At 38.6% G+C, this 16,497-nt stretch overlaps 1 protein-coding gene across 2 annotated transcripts in view; it reads left to right on the forward strand.

Annotated features, from left to right (window-relative positions):
• Positions 1-13,039, forward strand: part of STK32C (serine/threonine kinase 32C) — a 250,025-nt gene extending 236,986 nt beyond the window's left edge. For both annotated transcript variants that reach the window (XM_048856983.2, XM_048856982.2), the window contains exons 6-12: positions 4,794-4,883; positions 5,413-5,516; positions 5,626-5,742; positions 7,679-7,804; positions 7,979-8,110; positions 10,175-10,242; positions 11,353-13,039. In XM_048856983.2, the coding sequence (XP_048712940.1) occupies positions 4,794-4,883; positions 5,413-5,516; positions 5,626-5,742; positions 7,679-7,804; positions 7,979-8,110; positions 10,175-10,242; positions 11,353-11,491 (776 nt within the window). In that variant the 3' untranslated portion in view covers positions 11,492-13,039. The remainder of the gene's footprint in view (positions 1-4,793; positions 4,884-5,412; positions 5,517-5,625; positions 5,743-7,678; positions 7,805-7,978; positions 8,111-10,174; positions 10,243-11,352) is intronic.
• The last annotated feature ends 3,458 nt before the right edge of the window (positions 13,040-16,497 follow it).

Below are 16,497 nucleotides of genomic sequence, written 5' to 3' on the forward strand. Positions count from 1 at the left end.
TTCATTGAGAACGTACTACTAGCCGCTCTCTGTCTTAAATGGAAGGCGTTCCAGGCTGCACACCACTGCTGATCTCAGCTGTTGCAGTATATCATTGGGAAAGACAGGCAATCTCTCAGGCAACCAAGTTCTAATCCTTTTTGGTTTTTATAGGTTCAAACCAACAGCTTGAATTTCACCTGAAAACTTACCAGAGCTGGTGCAGATCGCAGAGCACTGAAAAACTAGTGAGCATAAAATAGAAAGAATGAGATGAGAGGCAAAAACAGGAGGAGAAAATGGGATATTCTGCCCTTGATTCAGACATGAAACATCCAAAGATGTCAGCTGGGGAGCCACATGCAGATACAGGGCAGAAAATAGCCTTACAGGAGAGAGAGAGAGAGAGAGCGTGGTTTGCTTTGGACTAGATTTCTAGCTTGGCTTGAAAGTAACTATCCCCCAGGCAAGATTTGGAATAATTGGTTGACCTGCTGCAACTCATGTTGGATTTCTTTTTTGTTAGCCTTGACAGAGTAGATGAACTGACCACAGATTTTATATGCTCCACTTAAAGTAGTTTTATTGTGATGCGTCTGTTACACAAGTAATCTATGAACAGCCACCTTAATAGTATGAAAAATGGAATTGCCATGTAGCCAGCTTCTTTTAAAGAGCAGACTTGGCTATACTGGAAGCATGATCAGAGTTAAGGAATTAAGGAATATTGGAGTTCACTACAACCCAAATCTCCTCCTTCAGTGCTATACTGAACTGTAGTGACGTCTCTTTTCTTGCTGTTCTGAAATCTTTCTCAAGGACTTAAGAGAGAGTGCTGCATCTTCCTTCATTAAAAATATGTTTTTGCTCTGGAGAAGACACTTGAATGCAAACAAACCAGTGAGCTTTTGATGATGTATAAGCAACTGTTTGACAATTTGTCCACATATCCCTCTGTCTTCATCTCTTTTCAGATCAGGCAGCATTGGTCTCATATGCATAATTCATATAGCTATCAGAACAGCCTCGCATAAAGGAGGAAGAAATGGCAGGGATATGGTACTGCCAGCTTACCCTGACCACAAGCTGTTTGGAAGACTTGCTATACATACTCATGGATAAGCCAGTTTATACTTAAGCCATGTTGGTTTATACATGGGTTCATGCAGTAAAGAAAGAAAAAAAAAAAAAGAGCCAGCTCTGCCTGAGAGAGCTGTTTTTCTCCAACCGGAAGACGAGAGATTTATTCCCATTGCCTGGGAGCCCCAAGTCCAAACTGGGATGCCCATCCCCTATAATGGGGAAAAGACAAAACTGCCACAGCGGCTGGGGAACAACCAGGTTCCTACGTGCATGTTAGAATCTTTGGACTTGTGGCTCCTACACAGTGAGCATATTATAAACTTTGGAGATCATAAAACATGCATGCTGCAAGCTCTTTATTTGCAGTAAGAGCTGCTAGCTGGGGGGTTACTGTCTCTTCTACCACCTGGGCAATCCAGCAATGGGCATCCCAGTCAGGATTAGCGACTCTGTGGCAAGTACAGTGCTCACTTTGATACACCCATAGACCAACTCTTGAAAGTGGCCCCAAACATCAGCCTAAATATGTGGTATGTGTGCAGTAATTCCACAATGATATAAGAGAAACATTCTGCTCGTGATAGGGAACCTCAAAAAGCTTAGAGGCCCATGCTCTGGTCAGATAAATATCCAGACTTTTGAGTGCTTATCTGAGCGTTATCCAATCTATCTATACTAGTTAGCTGTACAAAACTGGGCTGCAGATCTAACAAGAATATGTATTTTCATGAGCTCTTCTATCAAAAGTATTTTTTCTTGCTGTTATTTTGGAATTCCTGTTTCTAGTCCTGGCCAGAAACAGGAAAAGCAGAGATAGGAAGAAAATATTCAAACTTTATTTGTATCTTTTAGGGTCTCAGTTGAAGTTTTAAGTGAGAGTTTGGAGAAGTTACTTCTGATTTTATCTGAACTGGTTTGCCCATGCCTAATGTCTACACAGAAAGTTCTCCATGTTACTCCAAGATTGGATATTTGGAAATTTTAATGGCCACCTTGCTTTCATCCAACAACATTCCAAGAAGCACCTTTTGACTTTTTATTTAAGATGTTGCTACGGCAAATGTCTTAATACAGAATTCTAGCATTTCCCTATTGTCTTCACTATTTATATAGGATCTGGAAAGTTGTTATAACTATGTGAACAAAAATGTGAGAGGATCTAGGCTAGTGGTTCCCAAGGTACTGATATTAGTATTTAAGCTTATTAAGTGTTTGTTCCTGACACATTAGGCTTCCCCCTGCCCCATCCCAGTCTGTGCTGAACATTGGTGTACCATCATTGCCTGCCTCATGTTCACTTGTACACAGCTCAAACTGGAGCTTGGATTGCTCCACACCTCAGTCTCACAATGCATCATGAGTACCCGAATGAGAGAAATCAGACCCTAGCTGATATAGGTATGTTGTAGTCTGATAACTTGGCACAGCTGTCCCAAAAGAATGGGTACTCTGGCTCTAAAAGAAACTGCAAACAAGAAATTATGCTCTGAAGGAGGTCTCCACAATTCTATTTTTCTCTTCCTACTTTTGCTGCTATTTCTATCGGGCTTCCCTTTGTTCTGAAATGTCCTTTTAGTCTGGTATCAAAATCAGATGGCATAGAATAATAAATACATACTCCCAGGAACAATCCTGCTTTTGCAGGAAAATGGGCTTGATGATCCAGGAGGCCTTTTCCATCTCTTTCCATTTTGTGACCATGACTCTTCTCAGTACTAGACCTAATTGAAAACATTTTTAACATTTTTGAAATTGTTCAGTCACTTCTATCTAAGGGCATGTCTACGCTTGTCATTTAAAGCGGAAAAAGTCCCTTTTCTGCACAAAAACCATGGGAGCATCTACACTTGCCAATTACTTTTTGCAGTGAAACTGAGAAGTTTCACCACAAAAAGAAAACCACCTCCACGAGAGGCATACAGCTCTTACCGGTGATGCTTTTGCAGTGATGTGCAAGTGAAGACACATTCTTCCTGTTTACAGAGCTTTTAACCTCCGCAGGATATCCCACAGTGCCCAGGTGACCACTCTGGCCAGCAGCTCTGCTGCTCTGTTGCCAGGTAAACAGACGTCCACCCCTCCCCCTGTAAAGCCCCAGGAACTTTGAAACTCCCCTTCCTGTTTTCTTGGCAAGTGCTCACTTATCTGGCCAGGTGACAATGACTGCTCCACGGAGCAATGCTGAGCTGCTGGAGCTGATCAGTGTTTGGGGAGAGGAGGCTGTGCAGGGATCCAGGATGCCCCGCGATCACCCCCCTCCACACACACACACACTTCCCAAAAGACCCATCGTCAAACTGGAGAGAGCTGCACTGTGGGATAGCTGCCCTAGAGCGCTGCTCTCATCCCCGTGGAAGTACTACTAATGTAAACACTCTCTGACAGCTGAGGAATGAAGTGAATACACAAAACAGGGTATTACTTTCACTGGTTCCCTATCACCAGTGAAACTTGCAGTGCAAAAACTCTGCAAGTGTAGACATAGCCTAAGGTACTTACATGATACCATCACTGTAGTATCTGAAGGCCTCACAATCTTTAATGTATTTATTCTCACCACAGCCTTGTGAGAAAGAGAAGTACTCATCTTCATTTTACTGATGAGGAATTGAGGCATAGGGAGACTATGGGATGGATTTTTAATGGTATTTAGGCACCTAAAGAATCAGAAATCAATGGCAGTTAGATGCCTAAAGAAAAGGAGTACTTGTGGCACTTCTGAAAATCCCACTAGATGCCTATTGGAGGTCACTTGTTCAGAACCACATGGGAAATCTGCGGCAACAGGGAGTTGAACATGGATCTCCTGATGTCCAAGCTCTCACCCTAACTACTGGACCACGCTTCCTCAAAACAACAACAAAGTGAAAAATGTTATCTATTTGAAAAATTGAATTTATTTGACTATTGTTTCTCTTGTCCTCTTGCTTTCTAACCAGGAATCAGTTCCTTTCTTTTAATTTTGACTTTACATTTTGGAAAATGACTGGGTTGCAGAAAATGATGAAAAATTGGCAAACAAAACAAAACCTCAGCAAATTTGCCAATTTTTAAATTTATTTATTTTGTGAATGTTTCTGGTTCAGAATCCTATAATGGCAAGGAAATAGGCCTTTAGATCCAAAGAGTCTTTTCCCTCACAATCATCTTTGATTCTTTTCTGTCAAACCAACATTCCACACAAGCATTAAAGCCATTTTAGAAAGGGGTAGTTCATTGCAGACATAATGTACAACAGGTGTTTATGAATGCATGTGTAATTGTAATGGCTGCCTTACGTGGAGTTAATTTATGTACTGTGGTAATCAAAAAGGCATCTTCTTGTCCTTTGAAAAGCCACTGTAAGTTACAGTTGATAACTATGCATTCATTGCTGTGTGGGCAGAAAGCAGTATATCCATTTGCCCATATGTAACTCATTTTAGCTCTGATCTGTATGAGCTGGAATAAATTGGACATTTTTAATGACTACAGAACAGCACTTCAAGTTTGGCATTTAATAAAGGCAGAAAAATAACTATTTTTTTTCCATCTGAAAAGACTGGGACCTTAAGAATACCTTCAGGATCTATTATGATCATTTAATAAGAGCCAGGTGGCACATTGCCTGCTCCTTTGGTAAACAAGCATCAAATGTTTTCTGAATAATTTAATGGGTGTCTAGGTTACACAATGTTCCATTTATGACTATTTTATTAATACCTCTTTAAAAATTTGTCTTTATTTCTAAGGTCATGCACACCTAACAGATTTTAATATTGCAACAATAATCAGAGATGGTGAAAGAGCAACTGCGCTAGCTGGAACCAAACCATATATGGGTAAGAAATATTATCTAATAATTGTCTCTACAATTTGAAAGGGTACTTACAGCATACCATTTTATAATTTGTGTCTAACACAAAGTAATTGAACTAATTTAACACATTAATGCAAGCAATTTAGTTATTCAGAAAAGTTAATTAATCAAGCAGTCTATCTCTCAAGACGTGTGAATTATTTTCCCTAAAACACCTCATGACCCTCTTATGTTTGCTCTCATCCACCTCCCAATGTCGACATCAGTTCCTATTGTTCCTGCATTAATTTAGGACCTGTTCCTGGGAGGTGCAGTTCCCACTGACCTGGGTGGGAACTGAGGGCACTCAGCACCTTGCATGACTAAGCTCTTAGGCAGTAAGCTGTTTGGGACAGAATGTTTCTTGTTTGTCTTGTAAGGTCCCACCTGTGGCACTAAATAAAAGTAATTATTGTATCCACAAACTGATGTTTACTCCAAATCTGCAGCAGGATGTAAACACATACTACAGCCAGAGTGAAGAAATTGTTTTCTTTTCTGTTTTTATTTAGCTCCAGAAATTTTTCACTCTTTTCTGAATGGTGGGACAGGCTACTCCTTTGAAGTTGATTGGTGGTCTTTAGGAGTGATGGCTTATGAACTTCTTCGTGGATGGGTCTGGTGTCCTCTATTGTCTTATATGATAGTGTTTTCAGATATTTTTCTTAATAATCTTCAAAGGGAAGAACTGTATTTTTTTCATATTTCCATTTTATTTTCCTCAGAGACCCTACGACATCCATTCCAGTAACCCAGTAGAGTCTTTAATTCAGCTGTTTAGTACTGTAAGTGTGCAGTATTCATCAGTATGGTCAAAAGAAATTGTTGCTTTATTGAGAAAGGTAAATACTGTTTTTCTTAGTACAATTTCAATTGTGTGGTCACAAATTCCATACTGGCTACAATATGTACAGGACTAATTAGAAAATAGTCTTCTGTTCTGCTTCAAGATATTAACAAGTTTCCAGGCATTGAAGAGGGACTACACTTTATGACTTTATACAATGGTTAGCACAATTTAATTGCTCCAAAATATAATTTGAGTAGTCATTTGCTGCTTTATCTTCATCTTCTCTTTTGTTAGTTAGCAAGTGAGGTGTGTTACTTGATTGGTTTAAGTGATATAATCATATATACTTGCTCAGGTTAAGATACTGTAGTGTTAACATAACTGCCTGTATGGAAATGTATTACCTCCAATACTCTGAAATTCATAGCTGGCTATTGAAATAACTACCTTTCACCATAGACTAATTGCAGCATAAAATACATAGGTGTTTGGATATCCTACTGTGATAATGCTTTTTTTCCTTTCTCCAATTCTGCAGTCAGTGAATCTGATTCTGATTTGTCTTGTAATTAGAAATGTGTTTGTTTGCTTTTTTCTGGGGAAATGGGTGCTTTGTCACTTTCATTTTATTGTTATATCTAAGAAAGTCTGTTGATTTGAAGCTGATGTTGGTTTCCTGGATTCTGTTTATTAAAGGATTCAGAAAAGTGGCTGATCAAGAGAGTATAAAAGAGATAAACACTTCACTGACAGCAAATAAGTGACTCCAATATAAGTTAAAGTTGGGTGGACAATTTACATAATTGGATTTTATTTTAGTAAGAAGCAGAGTTGTTAGTTATTATTGCAATAAAAATTACTCAGCAAGATCACATACGCCATCTACTGGGTTAACTCAGAGAATGCATGCTTTTAAAGGTTTCAGAGGAACAGCCGTGTTAGTCTGTATTCGCAAAAAGAAAAGGAGTACTTGTGGCACCTTAGAGACTAACCAATTTATTTGAGCATGAGCTTTCGTGAGCTACAGCTCACTTCATCAGAAGTACTCCTTTTCTTCATGCTTTTAAAGAGAACATTATATATGGAAATAATAATAAATATCTATAATCCAAAAGTAGGGTGACCAGACAGCAAATGTGAAAAGTTGGGATGGGAGTGGGGGTTAATAGGAGTCTATATAAGAAAAGACCCAAAAATCAGGACTGTCCCTATAAAATCGGGACATTTGGTCACCCTATCCAAAAGTTATCAGTCATCACCCCCAAACCAGGAAGTTGCCCATGCCTGCAAGAATCCCACTAGTTTTCTTGCTCTAAAACATTGTCCAGCTGAGGAGAACTGCACAAGAAACTCTTCGGAGCCCAGTATCGCTTTTCCTTAGGGCTTGTCTACACTGGCACTTTACAGCACTGCAACTTTCTCACTCAGGGGTGTGAAAAAACACCCCCCCCCGAGCTCAGCAAGTTTCTGCCCAGCGCTCTGCCGCGACTACACAAGCCACGTTAAAGCGGTGCCGCGGCACCGCTTTAATGTTGCCAGTGTAGACTAGCCCTTAATCAGCTGGCTGAGGAATTGCTGAATAACGTGGGGCATTTCTTTCCCAGCATAGGCTGAGCATGTTAGCTACACAGCGCTTCCTGATCTTACCAGGCAACAAGAGATCAGGACTAATAATCAAATGTTTCCTCCTTCTGGCCCCAAATGAGGAATTTTCCCATCAACTAACCCAGGCATCATTAATTATGGTATTTCTAACATTTGAGTGCTTGAGTTTGCAACCTTAATAATTTTTCTTTTAACATGGGGGGGGGGGGCTTGGGTTTTTTTGTGTGTGTGTGTGTGTGCAGATAATAAGTTATATGTCATTTCCGACAAAGGGTTTTTTCTTGCTTAGTTAATTATAAGAGCATGATTAAAGACAGAATGATTCTGTATGCCTGCTCTTTCTCAGGCCAGACCATGCCTTACTGCAGTGCTTGTCATTTCAGCTATTGACGGTGAACCCTGAGCATCGATTTTCCGGCCTCACTGACGTTCAAACTTCAGCTTACTTATCAAATGTCATCTGGGATGATGTCTGTGAGAAGAAGGTGGAGCCAGGCTTTGTTCCTAATGTAAGCAAAAGTGATGACTTAATCAGTTTCCCCTTATTGAACAATGATCACTGTTTACTTAATAAGAAAAAGGATTTCTATGGCTGAAATAACTCCTAAATGTATTAGCTGAAACATATTCTCATAAATCACAGAACTAAGCCTTCAGTCAGTACCTTTGTACCATTCTAACAGAAAGGCCGTCTGCATTGCGATCCCACCTTTGAGCTAGAAGAAATGATCCTGGAGTCAAGACCCTTGCATAAAAAGAAGAAAAGACTTGCAAAAAACAAGTCTAGGGACAACAGCAAGGACAGCTCACAGTCAGTAAGTCCGTCCTTGAATAGCTAAAACAGTACAGGGGACAAAAAGCTGATGTGTTGAAATCTGGTTGTTATAAAAGCAGTTACTTTGCATGGTGGATTTTCATTCATACGTGTTATAATAAAAATGTTCAGCCAAGTGGACAGTCAGACTGACTCTGCCCGAGAACTAAATTCTCCTCTTCCATCTTCATGGCAGATCTCTTCCACATTTTTCTGTTATCCCTAAAGTGACATGAGTGGGGGATCCATGCACATTGATCAAGAAACTATAAACATCAGGAGATCCACGATGTAGATAGGGAAGAAAGATTTTTCAGATCAGATGCGGTATCATTTAAACAGTTAGATCCTGTGTCTTCTGTCACACTGGGTTACACCTGTGTAACTCCTTTGAATTCTATAGATTTACTACTAATTGACTCTCATATTAGTGAAAGGAGAACCAAATTATTAGTAAAATGAGATGTGTGGCAATTTAGAAATATGGATGACACAAATATTAATGATTCAAAGCTTTGAGTCCTCCACTTGAAAGAATAATAAAATTCTGCAGTATTACCAGGCTGGCTTCTCACAGTGTCTTTCAAATACTGCATGTTCAATTCTCAAGAGCTAGTCTCAACTGAGTTTTGCAACGCTACTAACCAGAACCCTAGGGTATCCTGTGCAATCCTGATTTAAGATATTCCCAGGAATGCATGGGAATCACTCTTTTCATGTAGATCCCTCCTGAGTGTTCATGATGACCCTTGGTAGGCCTTACAGTGTCCTTCCTTTGAGAGGTAGCAGGAGGCTTTGGAAACAATCAAGTAAAAAAAGCAGATCCTATGTGTCTCCCATGAATTCCCACGAATATCCAATGAGATTGTGCTATGATTTTTTTCTTACTAACAACAAAACTATTGCAGCCAATGAAAATAAATATTTAGGAAACACCCATTCTTTTAGAAACTAGGTTATATAAATGTTTATCATCATGGGAGCCAGGGTTCAGGCTAGACTCAGGTCACTAGTAAAATGAATACAGGAGTCTCAATCTTCTCCATTATGGACATGTTCCCATAAAATAACAATGACATCATTTGGCATAGTACGTAGCTTCATCTCAGGGAAAGTCTAGTATTTGTAAGGCGTGTTGCAGGCTATAACTGATGTGTATGGGTAGATCTAGGTGAGGAAGCATTCACAACACCTAAGCACTTATTTCTGGACTCAGGACAGTGCTTCTTGCATCTCAATTACATGAACATTAAAATTATCTCCAAAATAAAAATAAAAACATAATAAACATATTTTTTTTAAGAATACCAGTTATCTTATAAACAGCAGGAAGTATCTGTTAGATTTCTCCCTGACTTGTGGGCTGAGTCTATTAACAGCAGTAGATCATTTCCTCCTTCAGCACTAGTTAACATTACAATCAATGAAGGTTCCTATAAAAGATTAGAAGAATAATTCAGGAAGCCAAAAACCAGAATAAGCAAACTTAACAATAACTTGCGGAGGCACTCACTGACAAGTGAGTTAAAGGCACTGCTACATTTTTCTCCAGCCTCTATATGTCCTGCCAATCTCCTTGATGGTGCTATTTAAATGTAGCTCTTAAGACACTCTGGGATCCTTCAGGATGATAGTCAATATGGGTGAAATTCACCCCTGGAAATAGGGCTAGTTAAAGGTCTATATACCACTTAAATCCTGCATAAGACCTGTTTTGAAGATTTAAGTGAATGAGTAGATATAGGCCTTATGCTTGCTCTCTGCACCAGGGTGAATTTCACCATTTATAAACTGATTATTCATGTAGTAAAGGATTGTGTGTATTAACATGTTATTTATGTTGTAGGGAAATTATTGCACCAGAACTGAAAACAGAACACAGTGATTTAAAAATGTGAAAGAAATGAAGGTCTTCTTTTTCCATCATCAATTTAGGCTGAAAGACATACTACCTGATTAGATTATATTCATGTGCATCTAGACACAGCAATAGTCACATATACAGTCTGTCGTTTTCTATATTGACTTCTCATGCACGTGATGTTTTTCTTTTTTCAAAAAACAGGAAAATGACTATCTCCAGGAATGCCTCGAAGCAATCCAGCAAGACTTTGTCATTTTTAACAGAGAGAAGTGAGTGAGGGGGTATGTTTTCAGAAGGAAAGGGGGCTTCTTTTTACTTAGCAGAATTTGGATTAACAAAAACCGATTGTTGGCGGCCATAAATATGAGAATCAAAGCAATGGCCCAGTTCTGCATTGTTGACTTCAATGGAGCAGTCCCAGGCCCTATTTTTTTTTTAAGCTTAATTAAAATATGGAACTGAAGAACAACTCCAAAAGCCTCAATATTTATTAAACTCTGTAGTTAAATCAAATATGTTACAGAATCTTGTGGATTTTAAAATAATTATGATTTTGAGTCTTGAATACACCCATAATACCCACCCATCCACTGCATTTTTGACGATGATATGGCAAATGAAAGAAATATGGTAAAATGCCCTCCATGCTCCACAATGGGTGAATGAAAGCACTGCAATCAAAATATCTGCTTTCCCCTGTTGCTTGAAGATATTTATGACATTTTTGCTATTAAATTAAAACAATATGATAGGAGGCAATTCCTTCCAAGCTAGGAAACAAACCATGCTCCTGAGTAAGCTCATCACAGTAGGTTACTAGATATCCCCTTACGACATGTACAGCACTGCATATGCCATTGTGTTTAAAATATAAGAATACATCTGCAGCTGTTTGGGTTATGGTACCCTATAGTCAAAAAGACTTTAAAACACAGGAGCTTATACAAAAATTTATGAAAATGTTAGGATATGGGTTGGGCGGATCTCAAATATGGAAGAAACACTCAGGTGTGTGTTTCATGTATTACATTTGTTCATGCATTTGTTTCATATGTTACATATGATACTTAGCACATAAGAGAGAATTCACTGCAATGGCTAAGACATTGGTTGTCAAACTTTTCCAAATCTGGGATTTCCCTCCCATTTAGGAAGAATCTATCCAGGGCCCCTTTAGCTTTCCGAGAACTACAAGGTGGTTGTGACCCCCCTGATGCCTCACTATGACCCCTAAACTGAGAACCCTGGTGATAAGTTAGTACATGTGGATGGTAGGGGCACCTTAGGACTCATTTTCCATTTCAGTTTTTTCAATCGTTTCTACAAAAATTTTAAGTATAGAGAAAGCATGTAACCTGTTACTCGTATGTTCTGCACAGGTTGAAGAGGAGTCAAGATCAAATGAATGAATCTATTTCTCCTCCTGAAACTACAGATGAAGCCGAGACAGAAGCCGAATCTGAGAATTCCAATTTAAACATGTGTAGCTCAGTATGTTCTTCTACAGGCAGCAGCTAGGACTACAGTTTCAAGGCAAGGGGCCAAAAACCTACACGCTTCTTGAATAAATCATTCTCAGGTTGCACTGATGAATATATACTGTACACTGCATACTATAATTGAAAAAAAGTCACAAAATCAATATTGTAAAGCTGTAGCAGAGGTAGATAGTTCTTAAAGAACTGAATTCATGGATTTAAATGATGGCCAGTTCTGAACACTGGATTAGCTACTATGAGGAAAAAATACTTGCTATGCAACACTTTGGAGAAAATAGTTCAGTTTCTTTCTTTGCTCTTTTTTAAAGGCAGATTGCTGACTCAGGCATGTTTGAACATGGTAAGTGAACAGGTCAGATCCTTGCATATGAGCAAGGCGCACACAGCACAAGTGTGTGTTTGGGAAAGATTGAGAAGATGATGTAAAGCTCACCTTTGCACTCCGCCAGAGCTAAGATTGCTTTTTACAGGATTGGCCCCTTGTGTAAATTGGAGAAGCCCTCAGGCTGCTCTAATTAATGACAGGTGCTAACAGCCTCAAGGGACTAAATAGCTGAGGAGCGTGCAGTTTAAGAGCACCTCAGTCACACCCTCTTTCCTCTGGCTGCACTCTACATGTAGGAGCCTCTCTGTCAACCCAGTGCAACTGGATGCTTCTCCTTGCACTGGGCCAATCCCAGAGGGGCTGGATATACTGGCTTTACAAAGAGAATCTGTTAGTGGAGTGGCACAAAGTGGTTGCACTGCACCAAAGGATCTGGTCTAAAATATTTAATCTCCTTGTATGGCTGTCCTTAGCTACAAGGAGCTGTGCACATTACAAGCCAATGAATCAGAAATTATTCTATTTTTTCATCACATTGAATTAATAGGGCCTAAATTCTATTGGATTTAGGTTTTACTGGAAACGAATCCAGTGAGTAGCCATAAAATGCTGCTCAATAATAGAAGAAAGGTGATGTCAGTTTTACCCATCTGTTTACTTTATTCTAAGTGTAAAATAAAGTACTGTACATAATCTGCTGGTACCTGTCTTAACTTTTCATTAGGAGAGGAGATCTCTTGACTTTGCTCCAGCTGTGGATATTGTTTGTTTGTTTCAGAAGCCTTTTCTATGTTAGGCTTAGTGGCTTATTCTACTGTATAGTGGCTTTAAGTTACTATTACTGAAATCAAGCCATCAGTTCTTCTACACCATTCAATTACTGTGCTGTGCATATATCTCATTATAATTATATCCACACAAAAGCTAGCAAAATCTGTTACCAGACCTTAAGAAATTTGCCATGTTTGCATCCTTACTGTATGTTCCTGAAGCATAATGGATAGAGAATGTTTTTAACAAATGCAAACGCTTTCAAGGCAATTTCTGCTGTGTTGATGTATAGTTTGGAGTATCCATGAATGAAACAAAAGGAATTACCAGTGTAAAACAATTTTATATGTAAAACAAGACATGCTTATCTTTCCACAGTTTTATGTGGAAACTAGTAAGTGGTGAAAATTGTGCAGAACCAAATTTTAATAAAAAATATTCAAGTGTGCAGGCACAACTTGTGGGGGGGGGGGGGGGGGGGGGAAAGACACCAAAGCTTTTATACCAGTTGCACAGTTATTTTTAGGACACAGCCAGGTAAATGGTATGTCCTGTTAGTAATTAAACTGTAGAAGACCATGGTTCTTGCTAGAGCATGGCCATCCACATCCTATCATTCATAGTATAATCAGAGCTGTGAGAGCTTGAATAAGTCGTAATGTGGGGAGCCACTCTTTTCAGAGAATAAATACCATCCAGCTATGTTAATGTTCCTAGATATTACTATAAACTATCCCTGCTCTAATGATAGGTTGAAGTAAGGGTTGGCTTATTTGAGTAAAACAGATCTAAAATAAATACTCCCCTCCCTTTCGCCCCTTCCTTACCAGCTACAGGAGAATATTTACCTCCTCAGCTCTGAGTCACAAACAAACTTCAAAAGGGAGATTTTTTTTCCTTTTCCTTCTGCCCTGCAGTAACATTCCAGCTGATTACCAAATCAGCAAAAGAATTCACACAGCCATCCTCCTTTGCTGTTCCCTCCAAAGGCATATTAAAGCATATTTGAATAGAATGTATGATCTGGGCCCTATACTTTGAAAGATTTCAATGAACATTTTTCTAGCAACACTTTGCCCTGCTACTCATGCATTTTGTTATCAGGTTCCACCTTCCTCCACTTACATTTTAATTTTGTAAAGGTAATGGACCTAAAGCCTCACATTTTTGTCTTGATCCAAGACATACCTTGCTTTGCTCTATCTCTCTTCCCCTTTCTGTTGCAGATTCCCATCCAGCCCATTGTCCCATGGCAGGGAAATTACCTTTTTAAAAGAATCAAAATTAATAATAAGTGCCATAGGCATCTTCCAAAATAACAGCTATTTACTCTCATTCCCCAGTCCAATGTCAGAGTACTCAATATCATGTCTCTTTCTTGTGTTTGATAAAAAGAATCCAATAAAAAAAGCTCTGAGAAGTAGGTGCAAACATACCTCAACTTGCCAAGCCTCAAATATGGGTTGCAATGTGTGGCAAAGATGCAAAGTGAAGGGGGCAAAAAATTATTAATGCAGGAAACTTAAATGTTGTCAGCCTCAGTCTGTCGTATAGATGGATCTATCGTGTCAGTTTCATTATTCTTTATTTCTCATGTAAATAATTTTCACCAATAAAATGATGGCACACCAAAATAGTGAGGAACATAGGTAGCGATGGGAATGAAATGAGCAATGTTTGACAGGCATGGATGCACGCCTAACAAGTTAATGTCAAAAACTCCCTCTGTTTAAAGGAGCTCTCTGCAGCTCAATTAAAATATACTGTAAAAGCAAAAGCAATAGAACCCATTCACTGCTGTATTTAGCACATGGTGTAAGTGGTTTCTAAAGCTGAAGTAACAGCGTATAGGAATGAACTGACTTTTCCAGGTCAGGCTTTGTTTATTTCTCATTACTTCCACTTTTTGTCACTTATCTTTCCTGTATAAACCAAGCAGAAATGTCTTTAGTAGTACCAAGCAGTAAACAGAAAAGCTCCAATGAGGACACTGCTTGTAGGTCATTAGGGCCCAAATTCTGGTCACCCAGAAGGCACTGCTGAAGTGCAACATATTGTTTCCTAAGGAAACAAGATCTGGAAAACGCTTGTGCACACACTATTTCTGCCTCGATTAAATGTATTTCTAAATCTTGATCTCCGAGAAGCAAATGACATGAGAAAGAGAGACTTTTAGAATTATTGTCCTATGTATTTGAATCACCTTGAGTACAATATAATTTTAGTACTCATTTTCTGTCTTAAATAACGCATGCAAATGTACCTCACTAACACCCATCTGGGAAATACTTTTACTGATGCCTATTTACACATATTCCCTAGCGAAGAGATTACATGCATATAGTAACTGTAAAAAGAAGACAAATTGTAAGACATGGATACATATTTGCTTTATTGTTAAACAAAAAAATGAGGTGTAATATGATGGGCCAAATTCATCCGTGGTGTAACACCACTGAATGTTCTATACCATTTATGTTTGTATGTTCTCAACATAAAATTTATATTTTGCTTTAGAAAAAAATATGTGAAAGGATTTTGGACTATGCACTCCAGCATATTTTACCAGTTCTTCTCTTTGCTGTCTATGGGGTATCTGTTGTTTGGGGTGTGTGATAGAATCTATAATAATGATATTGTGATCATTTTAATGCTGCCTCTTTACTTGACTGGGTGGCATTGTCCTGATTTCTATGTTCCTTTTAGGAGTCTTTGATTAAAACTGTATAATCTTCTGGACAAATTGGGCCTGATCCAATGCCCTTTAAAGTCCTTGGTCATCCTCCTATTGACTTCAATGGACATTTGATTGGGCCCTTTTTGTCTATTTCAAATAATGCCCTGTGTAAAACTTCATTTGATATGTATAAAACTTTTGAGGGCAATAGGATTTTTTTCTTTGTTCACTTATTTCATCAATACCATGTTCCTGGTACACAATCTTTTACACAGACACATACAGTTAGACCTCTTTAGGAATCAAGAGTTTAATGCATAGGCTTTCTGCTGTACAGTGAATTAATGTATTTTCTAGTCTGTACTTAGGTCCCTTGTTTATGACTAAGGCCCTCAGTAAGCAGGACTAAGTGGGGTAAGATCAGAGTCCCTAGCTTTCTAATTCTTCTACCCTTGTAGCCAATAACATTAAACAAATATTTACCTTGAGTGCAGAGTTTGTCAACACTAATCTTTGACTGAGGAAAGGAATCATTCTTTTCTGATGTTGTTTATATTATTTATATTCCTAGCTAAACAAATCCATTTTCTAATGTAATCCAAGAAGTGCTTTCACATTCCATAGGGCTTGCCCTAGGTAAAGATTTTAGTATTTGATCATTTAAACAATTCTAATGGTTAGTAGAAGCAATTCTTAGACCCCCTGGAGTTCTGGAAAATGGAGATCACATGTTTTACCCTGGCTTTTATGTTTACATGCAAGGCCCTTTAGTGTAAGATATTCAAGAACACTTGTGACTGTGTAGGGTTGCGGCCCAATTCCAATTTCTTACACCCCTCAAAAACACAGTGGGAATTTTGGGAGTAAATAATGGTATGATGGGCAGTAGGTGAATAGTAAATCCTACTGCCAGAAATGCTTTTACAGCAGTGGCATGGGAACTTTATTTGAAATAAAATATGAATCATGTGCCACTTATGTCTGATTGTACCAGTGGCAAAAACAAGACTAAAGATGTGCATTGCTCATTGCATTTTATGTAACGAATGACATTAAGTTATTGTAGGACTCTATTTTATTTGTGAATGGACTGGTTCCAATTAACAATATATTTTTGGTTTGAATCTCTCTGCACCATTTCTCTTTTTACTGTATCTCTTATTTTAGAGCCTGCTGCTGCACTTGGTCCACAAGCAAAACTACCATTGTAATTCATGGACTACAACTATCATTTGCAATTATTTCCAGAGCG

This window comes from Caretta caretta, chromosome 7, assembly GCF_965140235.1.
Source record: "Caretta caretta isolate rCarCar2 chromosome 7, rCarCar1.hap1, whole genome shotgun sequence".
NCBI lineage: Eukaryota > Metazoa > Chordata > Testudines > Cheloniidae > Caretta > Caretta caretta.